General features: G+C 38.1%; 1 protein-coding gene across 2 annotated transcripts in view; it reads left to right on the forward strand.

Annotated features, from left to right (window-relative positions):
• NUCKS1 (nuclear casein kinase and cyclin dependent kinase substrate 1) overlaps positions 1–18,081 on the forward strand; it is a 33,538-nt gene extending 15,457 nt beyond the window's left edge. The window contains exons 2-7 of one of the 2 annotated variants that reach the window (XM_072814530.1): positions 2,568–2,617; positions 5,021–5,126; positions 7,759–7,814; positions 9,958–10,110; positions 11,114–11,263; positions 12,597–18,081. In XM_072814530.1, coding sequence (XP_072670631.1) covers positions 2,568–2,617; positions 5,021–5,126; positions 7,759–7,814; positions 9,958–10,110; positions 11,114–11,263; positions 12,597–12,796 — 715 coding nt within the window. In that variant the 3' untranslated portion in view covers positions 12,797–18,081. The remainder of the gene's footprint in view (positions 1–2,567; positions 2,618–5,020; positions 5,127–7,758; positions 7,815–9,957; positions 10,111–11,113; positions 11,264–12,596) is intronic. The other variant, XM_072814531.1, reaches the window with a different exon arrangement.
• Positions 18,082–20,812: the final 2,731 nt, after the last annotated feature.

The following is a 20,812-nucleotide window of genomic DNA, read 5'->3' on the forward strand; positions in this document are numbered from 1 at the left end:
GAGATAATAACTTTCTGAGTGTTCCTAATGATAGATCACGGAAGTAACTATCATTAGCTAACTGCTACAAAGTTGTTTATATTGAACCCACATTTAATCTGATCAGGAAGCTAATAAGCCAGTATGTTTATTGCTCCCTTATTTTCAAAGCCTTAAAGTAGCTAACATATTTGCTCTTTTGCAAGTTAATTTCAGTTTATTCATATGCTCTTCATATGATATACCCTTGGCCATCCTTTATATAGTCTCATAGAATGTATGTATCTGTTGGCAGATGGTACCCAGAAATTGTATCATGATTTTAGTTGCAATCCCACCAGCATGGATAAATTAGAATTATTATGCCTGCAATTTCAGAACCTGTACATTAACTATTAGAGATTAAGATTTCAAACTCCCACTTTTGGGTACCATCTTGATCCTAAATGATGCAGAAAATGGTCATTATACTGTTTTTCATAGCATCTGTCAATAAAAACCACTATTTTGTTAAAATATAGTAGGCAATTAGTTATCAGCCCCCAAATAGTTTTTTAATAGAATTTTATTTTAATCTTTTTTTAAAAGTTTTTTAAAAGATTTTATTTATTTTTTCATGAGAGACAGAGAGAGAGAGAGGCAGAGAGAGAGAGAGGCAGAGACACAGTCAGAGGGGGAAGCAGGCCCATGCAGGGAGCCCGACGTGGAACTAGATCCCGGGACTCCAGGATCACGCTCTGCGCCAAAGGCAGGCGCTAAACCCCTGAGCCACCCAGGGATCCACTCTTTTTTTAAATTGTAGTAAAATCACATGAAATTTACCATCTTAATCAATTTAAGTGTACAGGCCTATAGTGTTAAATACATTCACACTGTTTTAAACTCAACCTCCAGAACTCTTTGTCTTGCAAAACAAACTATACATATCATTAACTCACTATCCCCCTCCTCTTAGCCCCTGGCATCCACCATTCTTTCCCCTTCCTTCCTTCCTTCCTTCCTTCCTTCCTTCCTTCGATTGATTGATTGATTTGACAAAGAGCATGCACAAGATTAGGAGGTAGATCTCAACCAGATTCAGCTTCAGGGCTCAATCTCTGGACCCTGAGATCATCATCTGAGCTGAAACCAAGAGTCCACACTCCACTGAGCTATCTAGGCATCCCAGATTTGATTTGATTTTAAATAGTTGCTACATCCAACAGCGGTCTCAAGCTCACAACCCTGAAATCAAGAGTTGTACGCTCTACCAACTGAGACAGCCACTTCTGAGAAAGAACCCTCACCATGCTTTCTGTCTCTATGAATTTGACTACGTATCTCATATAAGTGGAATTAATAGTCACGTTTTTAAAATTAACTTTCCTAATAGACTGGCATCGTTTATATATAAACTCAGCTGCTTTTAACAAAACATATGTAGACTATGTTTTATATTTTTGCATCTTGACTTACTGAGGCCATATGATAAGAAGATAATTCATTGCTGGTAGACTAAAGAAAAACAGAAGGCAAAATCCCTTAAGAACCTATCTTTCTTCTTCAAAGCCAAGGATATGGCTATACCTTCCTCCAATCTAAGCCCCAAACATGTTTTCAGAATTTACTCCTCTACCTTTTATATTCACATATTATAAAGAAATTCTATGTGTGCTTGAATTCTGAGCATCCTGTCTTTGGATATAAATGGTGTCTTAATCTATAAAATCAGGAATATTCTACTCAGGCGTAGGGGTAGTTGGTGGTATGTTTCTTTTAATACTTTCAGTTCACTTATTCAGTATCCATTTAGTACAGTACCTCTAAGGCTCTTTTCTCAAAGACAGGCTATATGCATACTGACATTGAAGCTTTTATATATCCCTAAAGGAGGAATTTTAAGCTTTTAGAGTATGAAGTAGGAAAATGGAAATTGAGATTTGTTCAGATTGTTAAAGATCCCTTACTTAGTAGGAAGTACTTAAAGTCACTGAGACAAGTAGATAAATAAATTTGTGGGACTTTCATAGACTTCTTAATTACCAGACCATTTAATAAAAAGCATCTCCTGACTCAATCAGTTACTTGTTTCTTCTGTGTAAGGCTTAATTTACTGTCATCATAATTTGTATATTATAATGTAACCATTATATTTAAAAATCACTTTGCCTTAAAAAAAAACACCTCAGTAATAGTTTTGTCAGGTATACACACGTCTATATATGTATAGCAGTAAGAATAAAAATGTAAAACATTTACAGTTTTTTTGTGCACATGTTATATCTCTGTGTCATTAATGAATACATATAGTAGTTTGGTGCATTTTGCTGTTTTATGCGTGTTTTGGGAGGTGAAAGGGTTTTGAGGGAAAGAATAGTATTTGAGCTATCACTGAGATGAGAACAGTTCGGAGAATTGTAGTTTGAAATACATTTGGTTTAAACTAGACCTTTCTGCAACACATGAAGGGTTTTGGGCTGAGGTGGAGACTTGTTGAAAAATTTTTACAGAGCTAGTTCTAATTTTGTTTATGAAATAGGAACGTGTGTTCTAATATAGAAAAGTCCTACATTTTTTATGATCTTAATTAGAGTCTCTTCTTTCTACAGAAATAGAAAGGTCGTTGATTATTCACAGTTTCAGGAATCTGATGATGCTGGTAAGTTTCATGATTTCAGTAAATTGTAAGTTGGGCCAACTAATAATGAAAGAATGCCAACTTAACGTACTTTTTAGATCATGCTTTTAAAATAAATTTTATTCTTTATTTTTAAACTGTGTAAATTATGTCAAGATCTGTGTCACCCAAAACAAAAGTTGAACTTGCATGGATTTTAACTTTTCTTAGTAGGTCATTGATAGTAAATACTTGAATACTTTTTTTCTTATCTGGTTTTGGATTCCACACTTTAAATGTACAATAATTCTGATGCAGTGTTCATTAGCTATTTCTCCTGTTATAATCACAGCAAAACTTGTACCTTATAGTAGTTTAAGGTTTTTGCATAATAAAATAACTAACATGAGAGTATTTGTGAAACATTTGAATTGTGAACTAATTCATCATGGAATGAGTAGTGTGTCTTAAATCTTAGCCATAAAAAGTTTCTGTAGAATATGTCCTTACTCTAATAATTTTTCAGATCCATTTGCTATTTGTTTTTTTTTTTTTTTATCCAATTTTAGTTATAAAGATATTATGTGTACTTTGGGAAATTTTAGAAAATGCAGAAATGTAAAGAAGAGTAATAACATATAATCCAGCCTCCCGGAAGAAATACTAACATTTACTAAATGCTTGTTAAATATTTGCAGTTATTCATTTAATCCATAGTAGAGCAGTTCTAATAAAATGGGAAATACTGTTACTGTTTACAGATGAAGAAATTGGGGCAGAAATATTATTCAAGATCCCTTGGCTAGCAAATTACCATTTTAATCTTTTTGTTTAAAAAGCCTGTGTCTTTTCTCTCCTTTTAAAAATATAGTTGAGGGCAGCCCCAGTGGCACAGCAGTTTAGCGCTGCCTGCAGCCCAGGGCCTGATCCTGGAGACCCGGGATCAAGTCCCACGTCGGGCTCCCTGCGTGGAGCCTGCTCCTCCCTCTGCCTCTCTGGCTCGCTCTGTATCTCTCATGAGTAAATAAAATAAAATCTTTAAAATAAATAAATAAATAAATAAATGAATGAATGAATGAATGAATGTAGTTGAAGTCTTGCTATTGAATTTGGGTTCTGGGGCGCCTGGGTGGCTCAGTGGTTGAGCATCTCCTTTTGACTCAGGTTGCGATCCCAGGACCCTGGGAACAAGTCCCATATCAGGCTCCCTATAGGGAGCCTGCTTCTCCCTCTGCCTATGTCTCTGCCTCTCTCTCTGTGTCTCTCACGAGTAAATATTTAAAAAAAAAAAAGAAGAAAGAAAGAATCTTGGGTTCTGTCTCCCTCCCATCACACTCCTACTTATGAGTATCTTTTTCCTGTTACAAAAAGTTATTTGAGAAACTCCTATTAATGGTTGTGTGATATTCCATAATGGAATTTATAATGTGTCCAACCATTTAATAATTACTGAAGCTCCAGACTGCTTCCAGATCTCCACTATTCTATATAATAGAGTAGTAAACAGTTTTAGAAGTATTCAATTATGGGGGCGCTTGGGTGGCTCAGTCAGTTGAGCGTCTGGCTTTTTTTTTTCTTTTTTTTTAAGATTTTATTTATTTATTCATGAGAGACAGAGAGAGAGGCAGAGACATAGGCAGAAAGAGAAGCAGGCTCCATGCAGGGAGCCTGATGCGGGACTCGATCCCAGGACTCCAGGATCTCACCCTGGGCCAATGGCAGATGCTCAACCACTGAGCCACCCAGGTGTTCCTAGTGTCTGCTTCTTGATTTCAGCTCAGGTCAAGATCTTAGGGTCATGGGACTGAACCCTATGTCAGGCTCTGTGCTGGGCATGGAGACTGCTGGAAGACTGTCCCTTTCCCTCTGCCGCTCCCCCCACTTATGTGCATGTGCTATCCCTCTATAATAAATAAATAAGTCTTTTTTAAAAGAATTAATCAATGTTTAAGATAGGGTAGTTTTCTTTAGTTAAAGGACTTTTGAAATTGGAGGTATTTCCCTTAAGTGTCAGTATGCTACATTTAATACTTTGGTTTTCAAGTAATTTACTTAATAACAGTAATTGTGTTAGGATTATAGAATTGTGGGCTCTCTACATTCTAAAATGCATATGTTGCTTTATTACCGTTTAATAGTTTTCAAGTAAATAAGTTGGAAGATGTCGAAACATGGCATATCTTTAAGAAATTAAAAGGGTAGGATATAAATTGGTAAGAAATATTTCTTTGGCTATGGATATATTAAATATATTAAACACATGAGGACTAGAAGGGACTGGGGTAGAAAACAATTTACTTTTTAAAAGTGAAAGAAAATTATTTGGGAAATCCTGAACCCCTCACCATTTAAGTAGCATGAGAGATATTTATAAATAAACAGTGGCAATTTCTACATGTAAAAATCATAATCTAATTCATTGAATTTGAAAAATTATCTGTTTAGATGAAGATTATGGAAGAGATTCAGGCCCTCCAGCTAAGAAAATTCGATCATCTCCCCGAGAAGCTAAAAATAAGAGGCGATCTGGAAAGAATTCACAGGAGGATAGGTAAGAGGCATTGTTAATCTGTTCGTGCTTGTGCTTACGCTGGATGTGAGGGTTGGCTCTGATCTCTAACTTGGTGGAATCTCCATTTACTCCATTTACTGTGGGAAAGTGCTTATTGTCCACTTGATGTTTTGCCTATTTCTTACTCTCTCAGGCAGTGCTTCTTGAATGTAGAGCTGAGCTGCTTTAATGTCATGAAGCTTGCTTGGACTCAACCTGGAATCCAAGGTGATCTCCAAGAATGCTTTTGTTGCTACCTCAAACTTCTGAACATAAGCAGAGAGATTGTTTACGTGTGTGATTTGTTACCTAGCATTAGTGTTGACATTTTCATTGTAGTGTTAGCAGAATGAGTGACCTCTCCCATTCAGTCACCCAACACGGGCGGAATCGGAACTAAAGCTTATAGAATCTTAAGTTGTTTCACCTGCTGAATTTTACTATCTATAATCAATTCTCCTTTGTTCAGATACCGTAATCATTCATGTGGCAGTTTCCTTTCCCTTGTTTTATAAACAAGTTCAGAGGAGTTGTGATTTTTATCTATGATTGCTTCATGAGGCTAGATATTGTAATTTTTGCTTCTGTCACAGATCTACACACTCTTATACTCAAACTTTAAGACTTTCTTAATGATGATGATGATGATGACTACCATCTATGATTCTTTTCCGGTCTCTATTATCTGCTAATTTGTATTCATCATCATTTAATTCTTTACTAGGATAATACTAGCTTAGAGAAGGGTTCAGTGATTTATCCAACGTTATCCAGCGAATGGACCAACAGGTTTTGGAACCATATCTGTTGGACTCTGTAGTCCACGTTTTAACCATTAGGCTATACTACTTCCAGATAATACTGTTACATAGGAAAGTTCAAAGAAATAAAATTTATCTTAGCAGTTCTTCCAAGATACTTAACTTCAAGTACTAAAATCTAATAAAATGAAGCCCCACACAGAAGTCTTTCCATTCTGAATTCACAGGATGCTAAATTTTTAACAGCATTTACCTCCAGTATTTTCTTTCCTAGAAAATTTCAGAAACATGGTTTTGAGGAAAAACAAGGCAAAATTATGTTGTGGGGCAACAAGTCTCCCATGGTTTTGTAGTGTATCTCTCTAATCCAGTTTTATATAGCAGCCCAACTTTGCTTCTCTTTCATTATATTCATTTTTTGTATTTCTCTTAGGAATGGATTTGTATGGCCTACTACCCATTACAATGTCTCATCAATATAATTATATATCTAGCCTAAACTTTTCTTTGTTCTAATCATTTGGTTTTATTTTTCTTTCCTAAGTATCAGGAGTGGTTGAAATAGAATTTTTATTGCCATTTGTATTAGGTGTCTTGTACAGTTTATTTCCTCAGACCGTTGTTGGGTTGAGTTTTCTACTGGTCTCTACTTAAAAGTTCAGCTTTTACTCGACTTCATTATAATGGGATTCGAGGATTAATGGTCTTTATAAACTCAATAATAAAAGAACTAGAGAAAGCAATAGTTTCTCAATATTGTGACTTGTGAATTAAGTGCTTATTTTGCATAAAAACATTTAGAATAGTCACAGGTTTCAGAATTACAATGTGCCTTGGATCAGATTGCTTAGTAAAAAAATATATTTGGTTTTTCTCTTTGTTCAGGAATCTTGGGTTTGGTAGTTTGTCATTTGAGTGTGGTCTAGATTATAGGAAATACTAAAAGAGATTTATGAGACCTGCTGTTTGAAAAAGCTATGAAGGCAGTTTTCATGGATGAGCGTTTCTTTTTTTTGTCAGAATTTCTCATTGAATCATAAAATTTTAGCACTGAAGAGTACCAAGTGATTTGCTTGAGATCATACAACTAATTAATGACAAAAACAAGACACTAGAACCCAGATTCCCAAGTTAAGATTTGTAAGGACATAAAATGTGCATCTTTGTGAGACTAAAAACCGTTTTATAAAACTTTCCATTGAGCTTTGAGGCACCTTATTTTACTTTGAGGTGTTCTTGAGCCTGACTTTTATTTTCTTCATGATACGAGGCAGATCTATGTGTTGATGTTTTTAATATATTAGAAATATTGGAGGCAAAAAATATGAGATGATTAATTGATTTATTTTCATTTTGTTTTAGGTAAGTTTTTAGGGATATTGTAGTTTATATAACTGCACTCCCAATCTCCTTTAATAATTGTGTACTAGGTGAGTTTTGCATCTGTATTTGGTGCTATTTATTTGCCTACTTTCCCACCATTCACACATTAGGTAATTTATTTTCAGTGTTTTTGTACTCTGCCTCTGACAACAGAGAATTGTATTTTTTATTATTAAATGTTCTTGTGAACCAGGCCTTATCCACAGGTGAGAAATTTTCAGCCCATGTTGAGATCCTGTCTTTTCTTCCTTTGGGTCTTTGGAAGGAGTATTTTCCAAAAGCACATAAAATTGTGCTTATTCATTAGCACTCCTACCCCTGTGAAGCTAGAGAAATAATATAACCAGCTTCATTCCTCAGCAGATTTGAATATTTCATCTACAAAAGAGGTATTCTTCAGGATTCTTCCCCTGTTAGAGATACCAGGGGTTTGTGTTCAGTTAGATTGATCTAAGACTTTTAAACTTTTCCCCTCCTTTCCTTTATAGTGAGGACTCCGAAGAAAAAGATGTGAAGACCAAGAAAGATGATTCTCACTCAGCAGGTAGCAAACAGTTTTTAATGTAATAGGTGATTGATGTATGTCTTTTTATTCACTGGACACTTTAATATGCTGTTTTATAATAATGCCGAGCACTGTGGTAAATACTGGCATTACAAAGATGTTTCCGTCTTTGAAGAGCTCAATGCTGGTGGCTTACTACAATCTCCTGTGAGGGTTTGTTAACGTGCTTACATGCTCTGTCCTACTCCAGGATTTCTGATTCAGTAGGTCTCAGTGCAACATTGGGGCTTTGTTTTTTAAAAATATTTACAGGGACACCTGGGTGCCTCAGGTGGTTAAGACTATGCCTTTGGCTCAGGTCATGATCCCAGGGTCCTGGGTTTGAGCCTCATATTTTGTCCCTGCTCACTGGGGAATCTGCTTCTCCCTCTCCGTCTCCCTCTCCCCCATGGTCATGCTCTCAAATAAATAAAATCTAAAAAAATAATACAATAAATAAAAATTTTATTTTTACTTTAATTGTGCAGATTATTCTCATGCACAATTAACATCGAAAACTATTTACATGAACAAATATCAAACTAAATAGATTTAAAAGAGTGTGAGGCACCCGGGTGGCTCAGTGGCTAAGCATCTGCCTTCAGCTCAGGTCATGATCCTAGGGCCCTAGGATGGAGCCCCACCTCAGGCTCCCTGCTCAGGGGGATCCTGCTTCTTGCCCCTCTTCTTGCGTGTGTACACACACTCTCACGCTCTCTTTCTGTCAAATAAATAAATAGAATCTTTAATAATAATAATAAAAGAGCATATATAATACTAATGACATAGAGCTCTAAAAAAGGGAGATGGTGATGAACTCTGGGGTAAAGAGCAAGCAAAGGGGCAGCCCTGGTGGCTCAGGGGTTTAGTGCCGCCTTTGGCCCAGGGCATGATCCTGGAGACCTGGGATCGAGTCCCACATCGGGCTCCCTGCATGAAGCCTGCTTTTCCCTCTGCCTGTGTCTCTGCTTCTCTCTTTCTGTGTATGTGTCTTTCATGAATAAATAAATAAAATCTTAAAAAAAAAAAAAAAGGCAAGCAAAGGATAGTTTTGCCACAAGTAGTCCTTAGAAACAGTGGCCATAGAGAAAGCTTTCTTGGCAAGAATTTTAACTCAAAAGAGTTAATAGACTCCATGGCCAAATTTCATTTGTTTTATTTGTTAAATCCTATGCTTACTTCGGCAGCATATATACTAAAATACTTGTTAAATCCTAATTACTTATTGATATTTATTTTTCTGAATATAACTCTTCTACTTATTAAGGGTTTATTCCACATTGCTCCCAACCACTTTAGTTTTGATGTACACTACCCTGCTTTTGCCTTCCTAGCTCTCCCTTTAAATGAGATTGCTATTAGCTAATATGTGGAGGGTAGACAGAGCTCTCCTAAATTCACTCCATTGAGCTGTTTGCTTTCTTTCCTTTTCTAGCCTATTATCTGACTGCCTAAGTTGAAAAGAAATATGTTTTGTACCTTAGAATAAGTATCATTGAAGGACAGTCTTCGCCTCTTCCATTTGAAAATATTTTTCTAGGGGCATCTGAATGGCTCAATTCATTAAGCTTCCAGCTCAGGTCATGATCTCAGGGTCTTAAGATCAGGAGCCCCCCGTGTCTGCATGGCGCCTAGCATGCAGCGTGCTTAAGATTGCCTGTCTCCCTTTCCCTCTGACCCCCCACCCCCACTCTCACACTCTCTTCTTTTTTCTTTTTTTAAGGATTTTATTTATTTATTCATAAGAGAGACACAGAGAGAGGCAGAGACCTAGGCAGAGGGAGAAGCAGACTCCATCTAACTTTAGTTTTTAAAAACTGTGAACATAGATCAAAATGTAATTGATAATTTTAGGGCGACGCAATGATACAAGTTTAAGGAAGCACCTAAATTCAGCTTTATTACTACTTAAAACTATATGCCCAATCTATTTTCTATGTAATAATGAGGACATAATCTTTTTCAAGTTCATTCTTTGAATTTTAGTTCCTCTTCTGTATATTTTGTAGGAATTTTTAAGTATAGAATTTACCTCGTTTGAAGGAAATATAGCTATAGGTTCTATCTCATATCGGCTTTCTTGGTCAGCCATCAGATAAATGCACAACTTTTTGATCACTGCATTATAACTTTGATATTACAGAGGATAGTGAAGATGAAAAAGAAGATCATAAAAATGTACGCCAGCAACGGCAGGCAGCCTCTAAAGCAGCTTCCAAACAGAGAGAGATGCTCATGGAAGACGTGGGCAGTGAAGAAGAGCAAGAAGAGGAGGATGAGGCACCATTCCAGGAGAGTAAGTGAAGTTGGCTTACTGGAGTCATGATTATAGTTTGTGATCTTGATTGCCTCTGTGTTGTTGTGGATGCTAAATGTTACAGCCAGTCCCTTATATTAGATATTCATAGTTAGAAGAGATCACTGGTTTTGATACTGGTTGATATTTTAAGAGGATCAAAGATTCTCTTGATTATGAAGGCCATCATCTGAACTCAAATACTAAACAAACAGTTGTTAAAGTGATAGTTACATGGTGGGTGTTGTGATTAGGATTTGTATTTTGGCATGGGAGCAACAGTTGTAGACTTCGTCCCCCAACAACAACAAAAAAAGTGTTAATAACAGAATTTAGATATTTTGCATGTTAGGTGAAACTTACATGTATTTTTGCTTTGTATTCAGCTTTCTGATTTCATTTCTTCATAGTTGGACCAGACACTCCCAATTGGTTCTGTTTCATTTCCTTGGTCTCTCTGGTACTATCAGGGAATGATGGAACTACCAAAAGTTATTTGATGGGGGAAAAGAAAGTTACATGGTGGCTTCAGTTTTTATACAGATTAAATTTTATCTCTTCCCGTTTTCAGCCAAGTCTTTTTTTTTTTTTTTAAGATCTTATTTATTTAATTTTCATGAGAGACACACACACAGAGAGAGAGAGAGAGAGAGGCAGAGGGAGAAGCAGGCTCCATGCAGGGAGCCTGACATGGGACTCGATCCTGGGTCTCTAGGATCATGTCCTGGGCTGAAGGCAGCGCTAAACTGCTGAGCCACCTGGGCTGCCCTCAACCAAGTCTTTAAACAAGTCCGTGGTGCATCCCTCATGTGCGTGCCAAACCCATCCCATGTGTGGGGCCAGTGGCCACTCCAGCCAGGTTGGTAGCACAGCTGCCACCAGAATCCAAGAGTGTTTGGCTCCCAGATCCCATCCTGCAGTCATGCTTAGCGCTGTCTCCCTTCGTTTGCTTGGAAAGATGTATACATTAAGTTGGACATTGAAATTTCTTCTTTCCTCTCAGAAGATTCTGGCAGCGATGAAGATTTCCTCATGGAAGATGATGACGATAGTGACTATGGCAGTTCAAAAAAGAAAAATAAAAAGATGGTTAAGAAGTCCAAACCTGAGAGAAAAGAAAAGAAAATGCCCAAACCCAGGCTAAAGGCTACAGGTGAGTTGTACACAAGTGAAACCAAACAGCTGCTTTGAAAAATTTCATGAACCACTAAACTTTTTCTACAGAAATTCTTCATCAGGGCTTGGCATTAGCCACATACCTAACAAAAATAGGAGCATTCTGCGAGGATCTGGTTTTCCACACTTGGGAGGATCACATATTTATAAATAAGATCTATAGCCCCTGCAAAAGTCTGGTGGCGCAGCCCCATCCCTCTGCTGCTGCCTCACACAGCGAGGTTTGGCAGTGACCGTGGTAGAAACACTGCAGCAGCATCATAGCTGCGCCTTGTGCTTTTTCCCACCAATGGCACAACCTCAGCAGCTAGGAAAGACTTGAAATTGTGAAAGAACACACCTATATATTATCTTAGGATTCACTACTGCGGCCTGATCTTTATACCATCCTTTGTATTGGCAGAATAAAACCACGCTTGGCAACAGGGTTTCATTTTCTCTGAGCAGTTGTTGTTTCTGCCAGGTATTTTCTGAGTCATGGCTAGTTTGTCATTAAATCAGAAATCTAGATTTGCTTTGTTTTTTGTGGTAGAACTGGTGGTTTTTAAATTTTTTACTCATCACTTAGTGATAGTACACATCGTGGAACTGTCAAAAGTTACTTGGGCGGGGGGACCCAGCTGGCTCAGTGGTAGAGCATGGGACTGTTGATCTCAGTTGTGAGTTTGAGTCCCATGTTGGGCATAGAATTTAGTTAAAAAAATAAAACACATCCTTAGAAGACTTTTTAGAAAAAATTTGATGACTTCAGTTCCTATTCACGTTGTTGTATCTATTCTTTTTGACCCGCTTTTTAAACATGACTTTTGGGGCACCCAAGTGGCCCAGTGGTTGAACATCTGCCTTTGGCTCAGGTCATGATTCTGGGGTCCTGGGATTGAGTCCTGCATCAAGTTCCCGGCAGGGAGCTTGCTTCTCCTTCTCCCTCTCCCTATGTCTCTGCCTCTCTCTGTGTTTCTCATGAATAAATAAATAAAATCTTTATTTAAAAAAATAATAATAAATACGACTTTTATCACAACTTTTCACAAAAAGTGAAACATGACTTATATCACAACCAACTTAGTGGTTGGTTTAAAAACCACTAAGGATAGTATGCAGTTTCTGTACCGTCCTGTTTTCTTTATTATAAACATTACTGCTAGATAGCACCATAGTGTTGGCAAGAATGATTGAGAACCAGTGCCCACTTTGATTTTTAGTCAGATTTATAGACTGCATTCTTTTAGTTTTGTTTTGTTTATAGCCAATTTTTATTAAAGATCTCTTCTTCTTTTCCCTGCCCCACATTGGTATTTTTCTTCTTCCAGTGACGCCAAGCCCCGTGAAAGGCAAAGGGAAGGTAGGTCGCCCCACAGCTTCAAAGGCATCAAAGGAAAAGACTCCTTCTCCCAAAGAAGAAGATGAGGAACCAGAAAGCCCTCCAGAAAAGAAGCCCTCTGCAAGTCCTCCACCTGAGAAATCTGGGGATGAAGGGTCCGAAGATGAAGCCCAGTCTGGGGAGGATTAAAAAAGTGATGATGGTTTGGGGAGAGATTTTATTAAAAAAAAAAAGAGAAAAAAAAAGAGAAAAAGGGGGAAAAAAAGAAACCTACTTAAGATAGAACATGGTTTTGGCTATGGCTTGACTCATGGGCTTTCAATGCTTTTTTTCTTTTTCTTAAAAAATAACATTCTCTCTCTCTCTCTCTCTCTCTTTTAAGAAAACCATTGTAAGTTTAATTTACCTTTTTGTCTATTGGTCCTCTCTTTGCCATCACCCCTCTTTCCCACCCCTTCCCAATGAAAGCCATGTCAAAGTAATCACTGGATTGACTGCTTCACCTTTTTATTCTTAATGGAAGGTATACCACAGTTGTAAAGCAATAAGATTTGAGATGAACACTATGGAAATTTTGCTTTTTGCTAAACAGTAGCAAGTTGACCATAATCAAAAAATGTAGAAGGGTTTTAGTTAAAAATGATTGCTTCTTTCTCTACCTGGACTTAAAAAAAAAATAAGTTGTCATCTAATACAAGTTTATATGTCTATATATACAGAAGTCTAGATGTCTAGAAAAATCATGATGTTAAACTTCCACTGATGGGGCAGGTAGGAGATAAGAATGAATTCTGAATTGTTACTAAAAGTATTCCATATTTTTTACATTGGGGGCAAGGCAGGGGATGGTGTTACCTTACCTTGTTTGAGGGTGTGGTTTTCTTTTTTTTGTTTGTTTTGTTTTTTAATTTCATCACTTGTTATCTCAAGAGACCCCGAGCCAGTGATCCTTTTATCCTGCTACAGTCTTTCAGGAACTTTAAAAAAAAAAAAAAGAAAAAAAAAAAAAGGACCGCCAAAACTTAAATCACTCTTGATTTCTTTATTTCATTCTCTAATAGTTCATGTTTTAAAATATATATGTATCTATTCTGTTTCTTGGATAACATTTTACCAAGGATCAAAAAAGGAAAAGAAAAAGAACTCTAGAATTCAAATGGCAAGATCTATACACCAGAGTGAATTTCTTCTTAACTGACAATGTTTAGGTTTTAAGCAAATAAAGTACCAATTAATGTGAAACTCGATCACAAAGACTTGAGATTTTTCCTTTATGAAAACAGCAAGTTGAAATTCTTTTAAGCCAAAAATATGCATTCAGATCCCATGAACCATGCTCTGTTTTTATTTGGGGATAGAACATTTTTGTCTTCATAACCTATCTTCCCATTTCTTTGGAGACACATGAAATGCATCTCTCGGCTTCCTGTTCCTACATAGATACCACTGCATACCCCATCCCCAAAGCCTGTTAGCTCTGCTCTAAGACATGATTGATTTCTCCTGGCTCTATTCTTCACTTGTTTCACCTTCTGTGCTTGGTTGGGAGTATGGTAAATGCTGCTCCCATACCTTTCAATTTGCTTTTGTCTTTTTACAGTGCCCCCTGCTTACTGCTCATGTTGAAAGCAGAAGTTTAAGGGGCTCAGAGCTAGGGAGACCCATGTGGTTAGGAGCCCATGTGCCAGCGATAACAGACTCTACATGCCTTATGAAAGCAGTCAGGAGATAGTTCTGTAGGTTTGATTCTCCATCCTGATACCACAAGCTCATGGGAGCAAGGTTTAGGGGTCTTAGCATGCTAATAAGTTGGAAAAAAATAGTGAAATTTAACCTCTGCCTTTTTTTATCTAGGTGTGCCGCTTCAATATCCTATGCAGTTTTCTTGCTATCTTTTAAGTTAGAGCATGTTTTTCTCTTACACAACATGGCTTTCTTACAGATATTCCTAGGACAAAAGGTTATTTATGGAATATTTGTACTCTGGTTTTTAAGACACTTTAAAGACTATCCTTACTCCATGACTTTTTAAAATAACACCCAGTGGCAGAGTCATTTCACTGTTGTGCACTGTGCGTGTTAGAGAATGAATTTGGAGATTTTAGTACTTGGCCAAAAATGCAAAACTTGAACATAAGTAGCAGTTGGATTATTATCTTTCATGATGGTTGACTTTAGAGTTGTGAACTTTGTCACGAGGGTGTTAAAGATTATTCTGCTTTGGTGGGTTTGTTGGGGTATCCGATTTTAACAAGAAGGTTTGTGTTCATATAGTCAAAAGACCTCCCAGTGTTTCCACCATGCACTTCAATTTTTAGGGATTTATAACTTTAAGTCCTACATTCCTAGTAACATTTGGACTTTTCTTACATTATGTTTCGTGAAGATGGGGGGGTGTCTTTTAAAACTTTAGCCTCGGTATTTTATGTAACAGTCTCTTTAATATATTAATCTGCACTAACCTCTCTATGATACACACTTATTCTCTTAGAGGTAATCCTGTCTTTTAGGTTACTTGTGTGCATTTGGTTGTGATCCCTTTTTAAAAAATTAACTCATGAGGTTGAAAAATTTCTTCTATATTTCTAATGGACTAGACAAAAGGATCTGTGTCCCCAAGTGAGACAGGCTCTGAATGACCTTTGTTTTCTCCACCTTTTTGTTGATGATTCAAAACACTCTAGTCTTCCCCTCAAATCATGCATGCATATAGGAGGACAACTGTGGTGTCTCAACTGGAAACAGGTGCTCAATAGTCAGGCTTGGTAGCGATGTCAGGACGGGTTACAAGCTAGAAGCTGACAATGACTGGCCGTTGGCACCACCCTTGACTCAACTCCCATTTTTTTCCTCTAGTGTGCCTATGGTGAAATGGCAAGAGCGTCATTCACGGTCTTGTTTGCAGTGCTCAGGAAGTGGGACCTTCACTCAGAAGGTGCTTGTTTGTGGTACCTGAATTCTCTTAGCTCTGTTAGGTTTCCCTCCGGAACATGGATCTCGGCAGCTATGCTAACGGACACTACATTCTAGTTCTTAAGATATTTCCAGACTCCTCTCTCCACCATCCACAGCTAGAAATGGGTAGCTTACATCTTACTAAATCTGTAACTTGCTGCTGCTTTTAGCCCTCCCCACCTCAAATTGGAATCAATGGAGTGGGCCCACTGGATACGCTTGAGTTTCAGTGCTAGTAGATTTGTCCTGCTTGCGGAAACTCCTCTCCCTTTCGTAGTCCCATTCTTTATGGAGCCCATGAAGGGAAATTAATGGGTGTATCTCTCCTTCGAGGAGGTAACGGTGTGAGTGTTTTCCTCTGGAAGAAGAGCAGTTGATTTCCCAGGAAGGAGCTTGGATACAGATTTTCTCCCCCCCCCTCCCCCCATAGTAACTGGTTTGCCCCATTTCAATCCTCAGTTTGTACTTACCTTTGGCACTAGTTGAAAGAGCATTTTCTTACAGGTAACAAATCAAGAGTGGAATTTGAGGTTATAATCCAGTAAAGTTTTTGACGCTGTGGATAATGGTTAGCTAGACTGACTTCAATGCTTGCTTGCTTTTTTTCTTTTTTTGTTTTAAACATTTCTTCTTTTATCCATGAACATACAAGTAACAAGTGGATTTTAGATAAAGTCCTGGTTGGGAGAAGGACGTGCTTTTCTTTAAACAAGTCTAGGAGATGCTTTGAGTTTCGTAGCAGAATTTGCCAGGAGCAACAGGGAAAGCTTTATAAAAGACCATGTTGGCCACTGTTGCTGTTCTATAGAGTGGGTGTTTGGATTTGAACAGTTCTTTTCTGTTCCTGCATCACCAGTAGCTGTTACTGTGAAGGAACTGTCACCTTAGGAGTTCAGAAAGGATAAAACCTGGGCTCTGGTCTTCAATGGCATTCAGACAGAAAAGTAATAAACATTTCATGCCACAGGATAGGGAAAATAGAACGAGCCGTTTGCTCTTGGGGTCAGAAAAGTGTCTTTTCTCTGTGCATAGAGCTGGGTTTATTTGAAAAGGGACTTAGTTTGAATATTGGGACATCAAGCTATCTATAGCAAAGTTTCCATCTGCAACCCATTTTCCTTTCATCTTGGGATAAACTTGATACAAAATGACTTTGAATCCCAAATCCCTAAGTGACACTCTTTTTCAAAGCCTAACTCACAAAATTCACAGTGGTGCTGACTGTGCATTAACCACTATTGGGAAAAGTCCCGTAAACCTGCCTGTTGCCATGCCAATGGAGTGACTGAGCTGGTGACATCTGTCTGAGCATGCTTTGTGTGGCTGGTGGAATGCCACCTTTGTGCATACACTTTGTACATCAGGGGTGAAGGGAGGGTTTTCTAGATTTATGGGGGGAGGGTAAAATTGGGATTTTTTTTTTTTTGGTTGTTCCTTTTTCAATGGAGTGTAGGGGTACAGTACTCAGCTTATGCCCTAAATAATATGTATAAAACCCTCCAAAGTATTGTGTGTGTGTGTGTGTGTGTGTGTGTGTGAGTGTGAGTGTGTGTTTGTATATGTCTGGCAAGTAAACTTTTGTCTCCGGGAAATTAGTGATTTCTTTTCTTCTTTTCCTCCAGAAGTATTTGTTACAAGATTTGTAAATAAGAGCTCTACTTAGTTTGTTTACCATGAACATGTTGCAGCAAACCTTATACACCTAATTCCTGCAAGATTTAAGGAAAGACTTTAAGACTTGCCAGGTTAAGCAGCAGCCGAGTTCTCAGTAATTGCCTTGATTCATCATCTTTCAAACTTCGTTTTGCCAGCTCTAAAACTCCCAGTCTTCCTTGATTTTTGTTCTTAATCTTCTGTGTTCTGGGCAGGAAGGATTATAGAGAGGAACCTGTTTCAATGTATTTAATTAGTCCATAGGCTGAGATGGGGGGCATCCTTTCTTAATACTACAGTGTTGCTAGATACACCGCCAGACACCTGGGGGTTGGGCATCCTTGCGATACCTTCAGGTGCTGACATCTGCAGCATGGTACTAAGGAAGTTAAAGTTTGAATGTAACCACTTTATTTAAAAAAATTTTTTTTTAATTTAAATGAAATGAGGTTGAAGTGAACATGATTTTGTTGACCATGTTCGTGAATTATAGATGCAACATGCATTGGTAGACTTGTGTGATGGTCTTTTGTGATACTTAATTTTTTACATATCCCAGTCTCTGTATGTATCTGCATAGACAAAGAAAAAACAAACTCCTGCTTTCTTTATTGAAGGGTCTCCAGGACTGCGTGTCTGCTCCTGAGCTCTGTTTTGAGTATGTGTATCCTTTGCTTGTATTTTGTATTAAAAAAAATAAGAAAAAGAACCCTTTATTGTTGAGCATGTTGGCATTGTCCCCTTTATTTTTTTCTCTTTTTGGGACATATGAAGCAAGTTATTCTTTTTCTGTATCTTTTTTTTTCTTTTGTAAACTTTTTTTGTTTTGTTTAAAAATGGCTTTATAAAAGGGCTTTTATAACCCAGATGTGTGCTCTGTGTACTTCTTATAACACTCAAGCAAATACACTAATTATACAGTTGATCACCTTGGCCTGTCAGCTCCCAGCCCAGACTGACTATAGGGGGGATTCTGCTTCCTGAACGAATTCTTTGAAACTAACAGTGACTATCACTGTTGTTGGTGAAAGAGGAAGGCATCTCTTGTCTCCAAAGTCAAAAGAAGTAACTAATACTTAAGAGTATGGAATGAAGAGGCAATAGATTGCCTAACTTTTGATAATCAAGGGAGCACTGGACTTGGTGTTAGGAGGATTCCTAGTTAGCATTTTCCCTTATGTTCACATTCAAGGTTATGAAGTTGTGAAGAGCAAAATTCTTTCAGTCATAATATATGTAAGAAGATAATATTTATACTAAAAAACAGACATTTGCATTCAATTCCAAATACCCAGATGAACTACAGTAACCTGCAGTTTAGAGCTAAATACAGAGACAGATGTATAAAATCCCTCTTGAGAATTGGGCTGATATTGTAGCTATTGGGGGCTTTTATTCTTTTCAACCTTTTCCCTGGTTCACATACTTGCCTTGTCCTCTATTAGCATACCAGCTCAGCTTGGCTTTGAGATTAAATGTTTTTGCACGCTGTTAACTCTCAGTGACTAGATAACTATTTCTTACAGAGTTGTTTGTCCCGGGTCAAAGTTGACTTCGGAAGAACCAGCCACTTTTCCTCAATCTCTAGGTGTTTGGGGCGCCTGGGTGGTTCAGTCGGTTAAGTATCTGACTCTTAATTGCGGCTCAGCTTGTGATCTCAGGGTCACGAGACCCTGTGGAGGTCTCCTTGCTGGGCGTGGCGTCTGCTTAAGAGTCTCTCTCTGCCCCACTCCCCACTCTTCCCTTCGCTCATGTGCCTACTCTCTCTCTCAAAAAACAAAACAAAAAACCATAATCTAGGTTTTATGATTGACATACCCAATTTCTGTTTCAGTACAATGCGGGAGAAATGTAGTCTGGTGTAAGGAAAACCATCAGAGGCATAAATAACCTGGAACTCCCTTGACTCCCATCTATGAGCATTACCAAACCATAATTTAATACTGTAGATGTACAGTACATTGTAATATATGAAGAGTTTGTTTATATAATACCTCCTTCAGTTTTCCCAACAACCAAGGTTGGCCGGATGTTTGCTATTCCTCCAATTTCATAGCGCATAAACGGGTTCAGGTAGGATATGGTTTGTCGTGGCTGGTATGATACAACAAAGGTTTGAAATCAGGTGAGCTTTGAGTTGTCACAGCTGTTTCTAAAACCAGCACCCCCCATCTTGTATAAGTGGGCCCCTTGAGTCTCTCTCCTTCCTGATAATAAACTTTAGAGCATTTTGCTGTACTTCAGCGTCTCAGTACTGCTGATACTTGAGCCAGTCCAATAACTAATATCAAAGATTTTTTTTTTTTAAGATTTTATTTATTTATTTATTCATGAAAGACTGAGAGACAGAGAGAGCCAGAAACAAAGGCAGAGGGAGAAGCAGGCTCCATGCACCGGGGGCCCGATGTGGGACTCGATCCCGGGTCTCCAGGATCGCGCCCTGGGCCAAAGGCAGGCGCCAAACCGCTGCGCCACCCAGGGATCCCAATATCAAAGATTTAAAGGGAAAAATGTCTTTTTGATAAGATATGAAAATCCCTTGCCAAGTGCTTCAATTTACCCAAAAGTCCTTATGGCCCCTAGCTATGAAGCTTCAAGCTATTTAAAAGCTTTTATTTTTCTGATTATGTCTTAAGATAGTGACTGTATTGAGGAAAGTAGTAGTAGTCATCTTGACTATAAATACGGCCCTATTCCTCTGCCAGTAGAGGGCAGTGTTTGTCCTCCATAGACTTAACTAAAAGCTTCGCTATGCTCCCTAGCTCATTTTATTATTACTATTACTATTATTATTGTTTTTATTATTTTATTATTTTATTATTCTGCAAGCTGTAGGCCCAATGTGGGTCTTGAACTCACGACCCTGGGATCAAGACTCATGCTGTACCGACTGAGCCAGTCAGGTGTCATCCCAACTACTTTTTACATACTGTCCCCATGGGCTCAGCGTCCTCTGTATCAGCACACCCTCCCACCTACTTGCATTAGAAAGGTTCTGTGATTGCTGTGCCCACTTAACATCCTAATGTGTGCAGCAGTGGTCTGTTCTGTATTTTAAGTGGGATATAGGATCTCTTGATTTCATGCATATCTATCTGCTTATGTTCTCTTTTCACAACTCCCAGAATCTATGTGGATAATATCCCAAGTTCAAAGGATAGGTTGAGATTTCAAAATGCAACTGTGAACTCTCGGCCCTATTTTGAAACAGGTACTGTCTTTTGAAACTGCCCTCCAGCTCAAAATCCTTGTCTCTTGCACAAGCAATACTAACACATGTTCGCATACAACGAATACTGAAACTTGGGGCCTGTGTTCCTTTATCTTGATGGCATGCTTCTCATTCCCTCCATTATCTTAATAGAATGGACAGTTACCCATTTTGACATGTTTTGGCTAGGAGAAATGGGTATTACTCATGGGTGTGCCCCTGTTTCAATATGAAAGTCCAGGACAAATATTGTGAAACAGATACTGTGCTAATTCTGGGGTCAGGGAGTGAGGGTGCACCCAGAGTTTCCATCCTAGTAAAGCAAATGCGTTCTTAAAAGTACGATAACAAAATGTTGGGAATAATAGTTGGCCTTGATTTAGCTC

This window comes from Canis lupus, chromosome 38, assembly GCF_048164855.1.
Source record: "Canis lupus baileyi chromosome 38, mCanLup2.hap1, whole genome shotgun sequence".
In the NCBI taxonomy this organism is placed as follows: domain Eukaryota; kingdom Metazoa; phylum Chordata; class Mammalia; order Carnivora; family Canidae; genus Canis; species Canis lupus.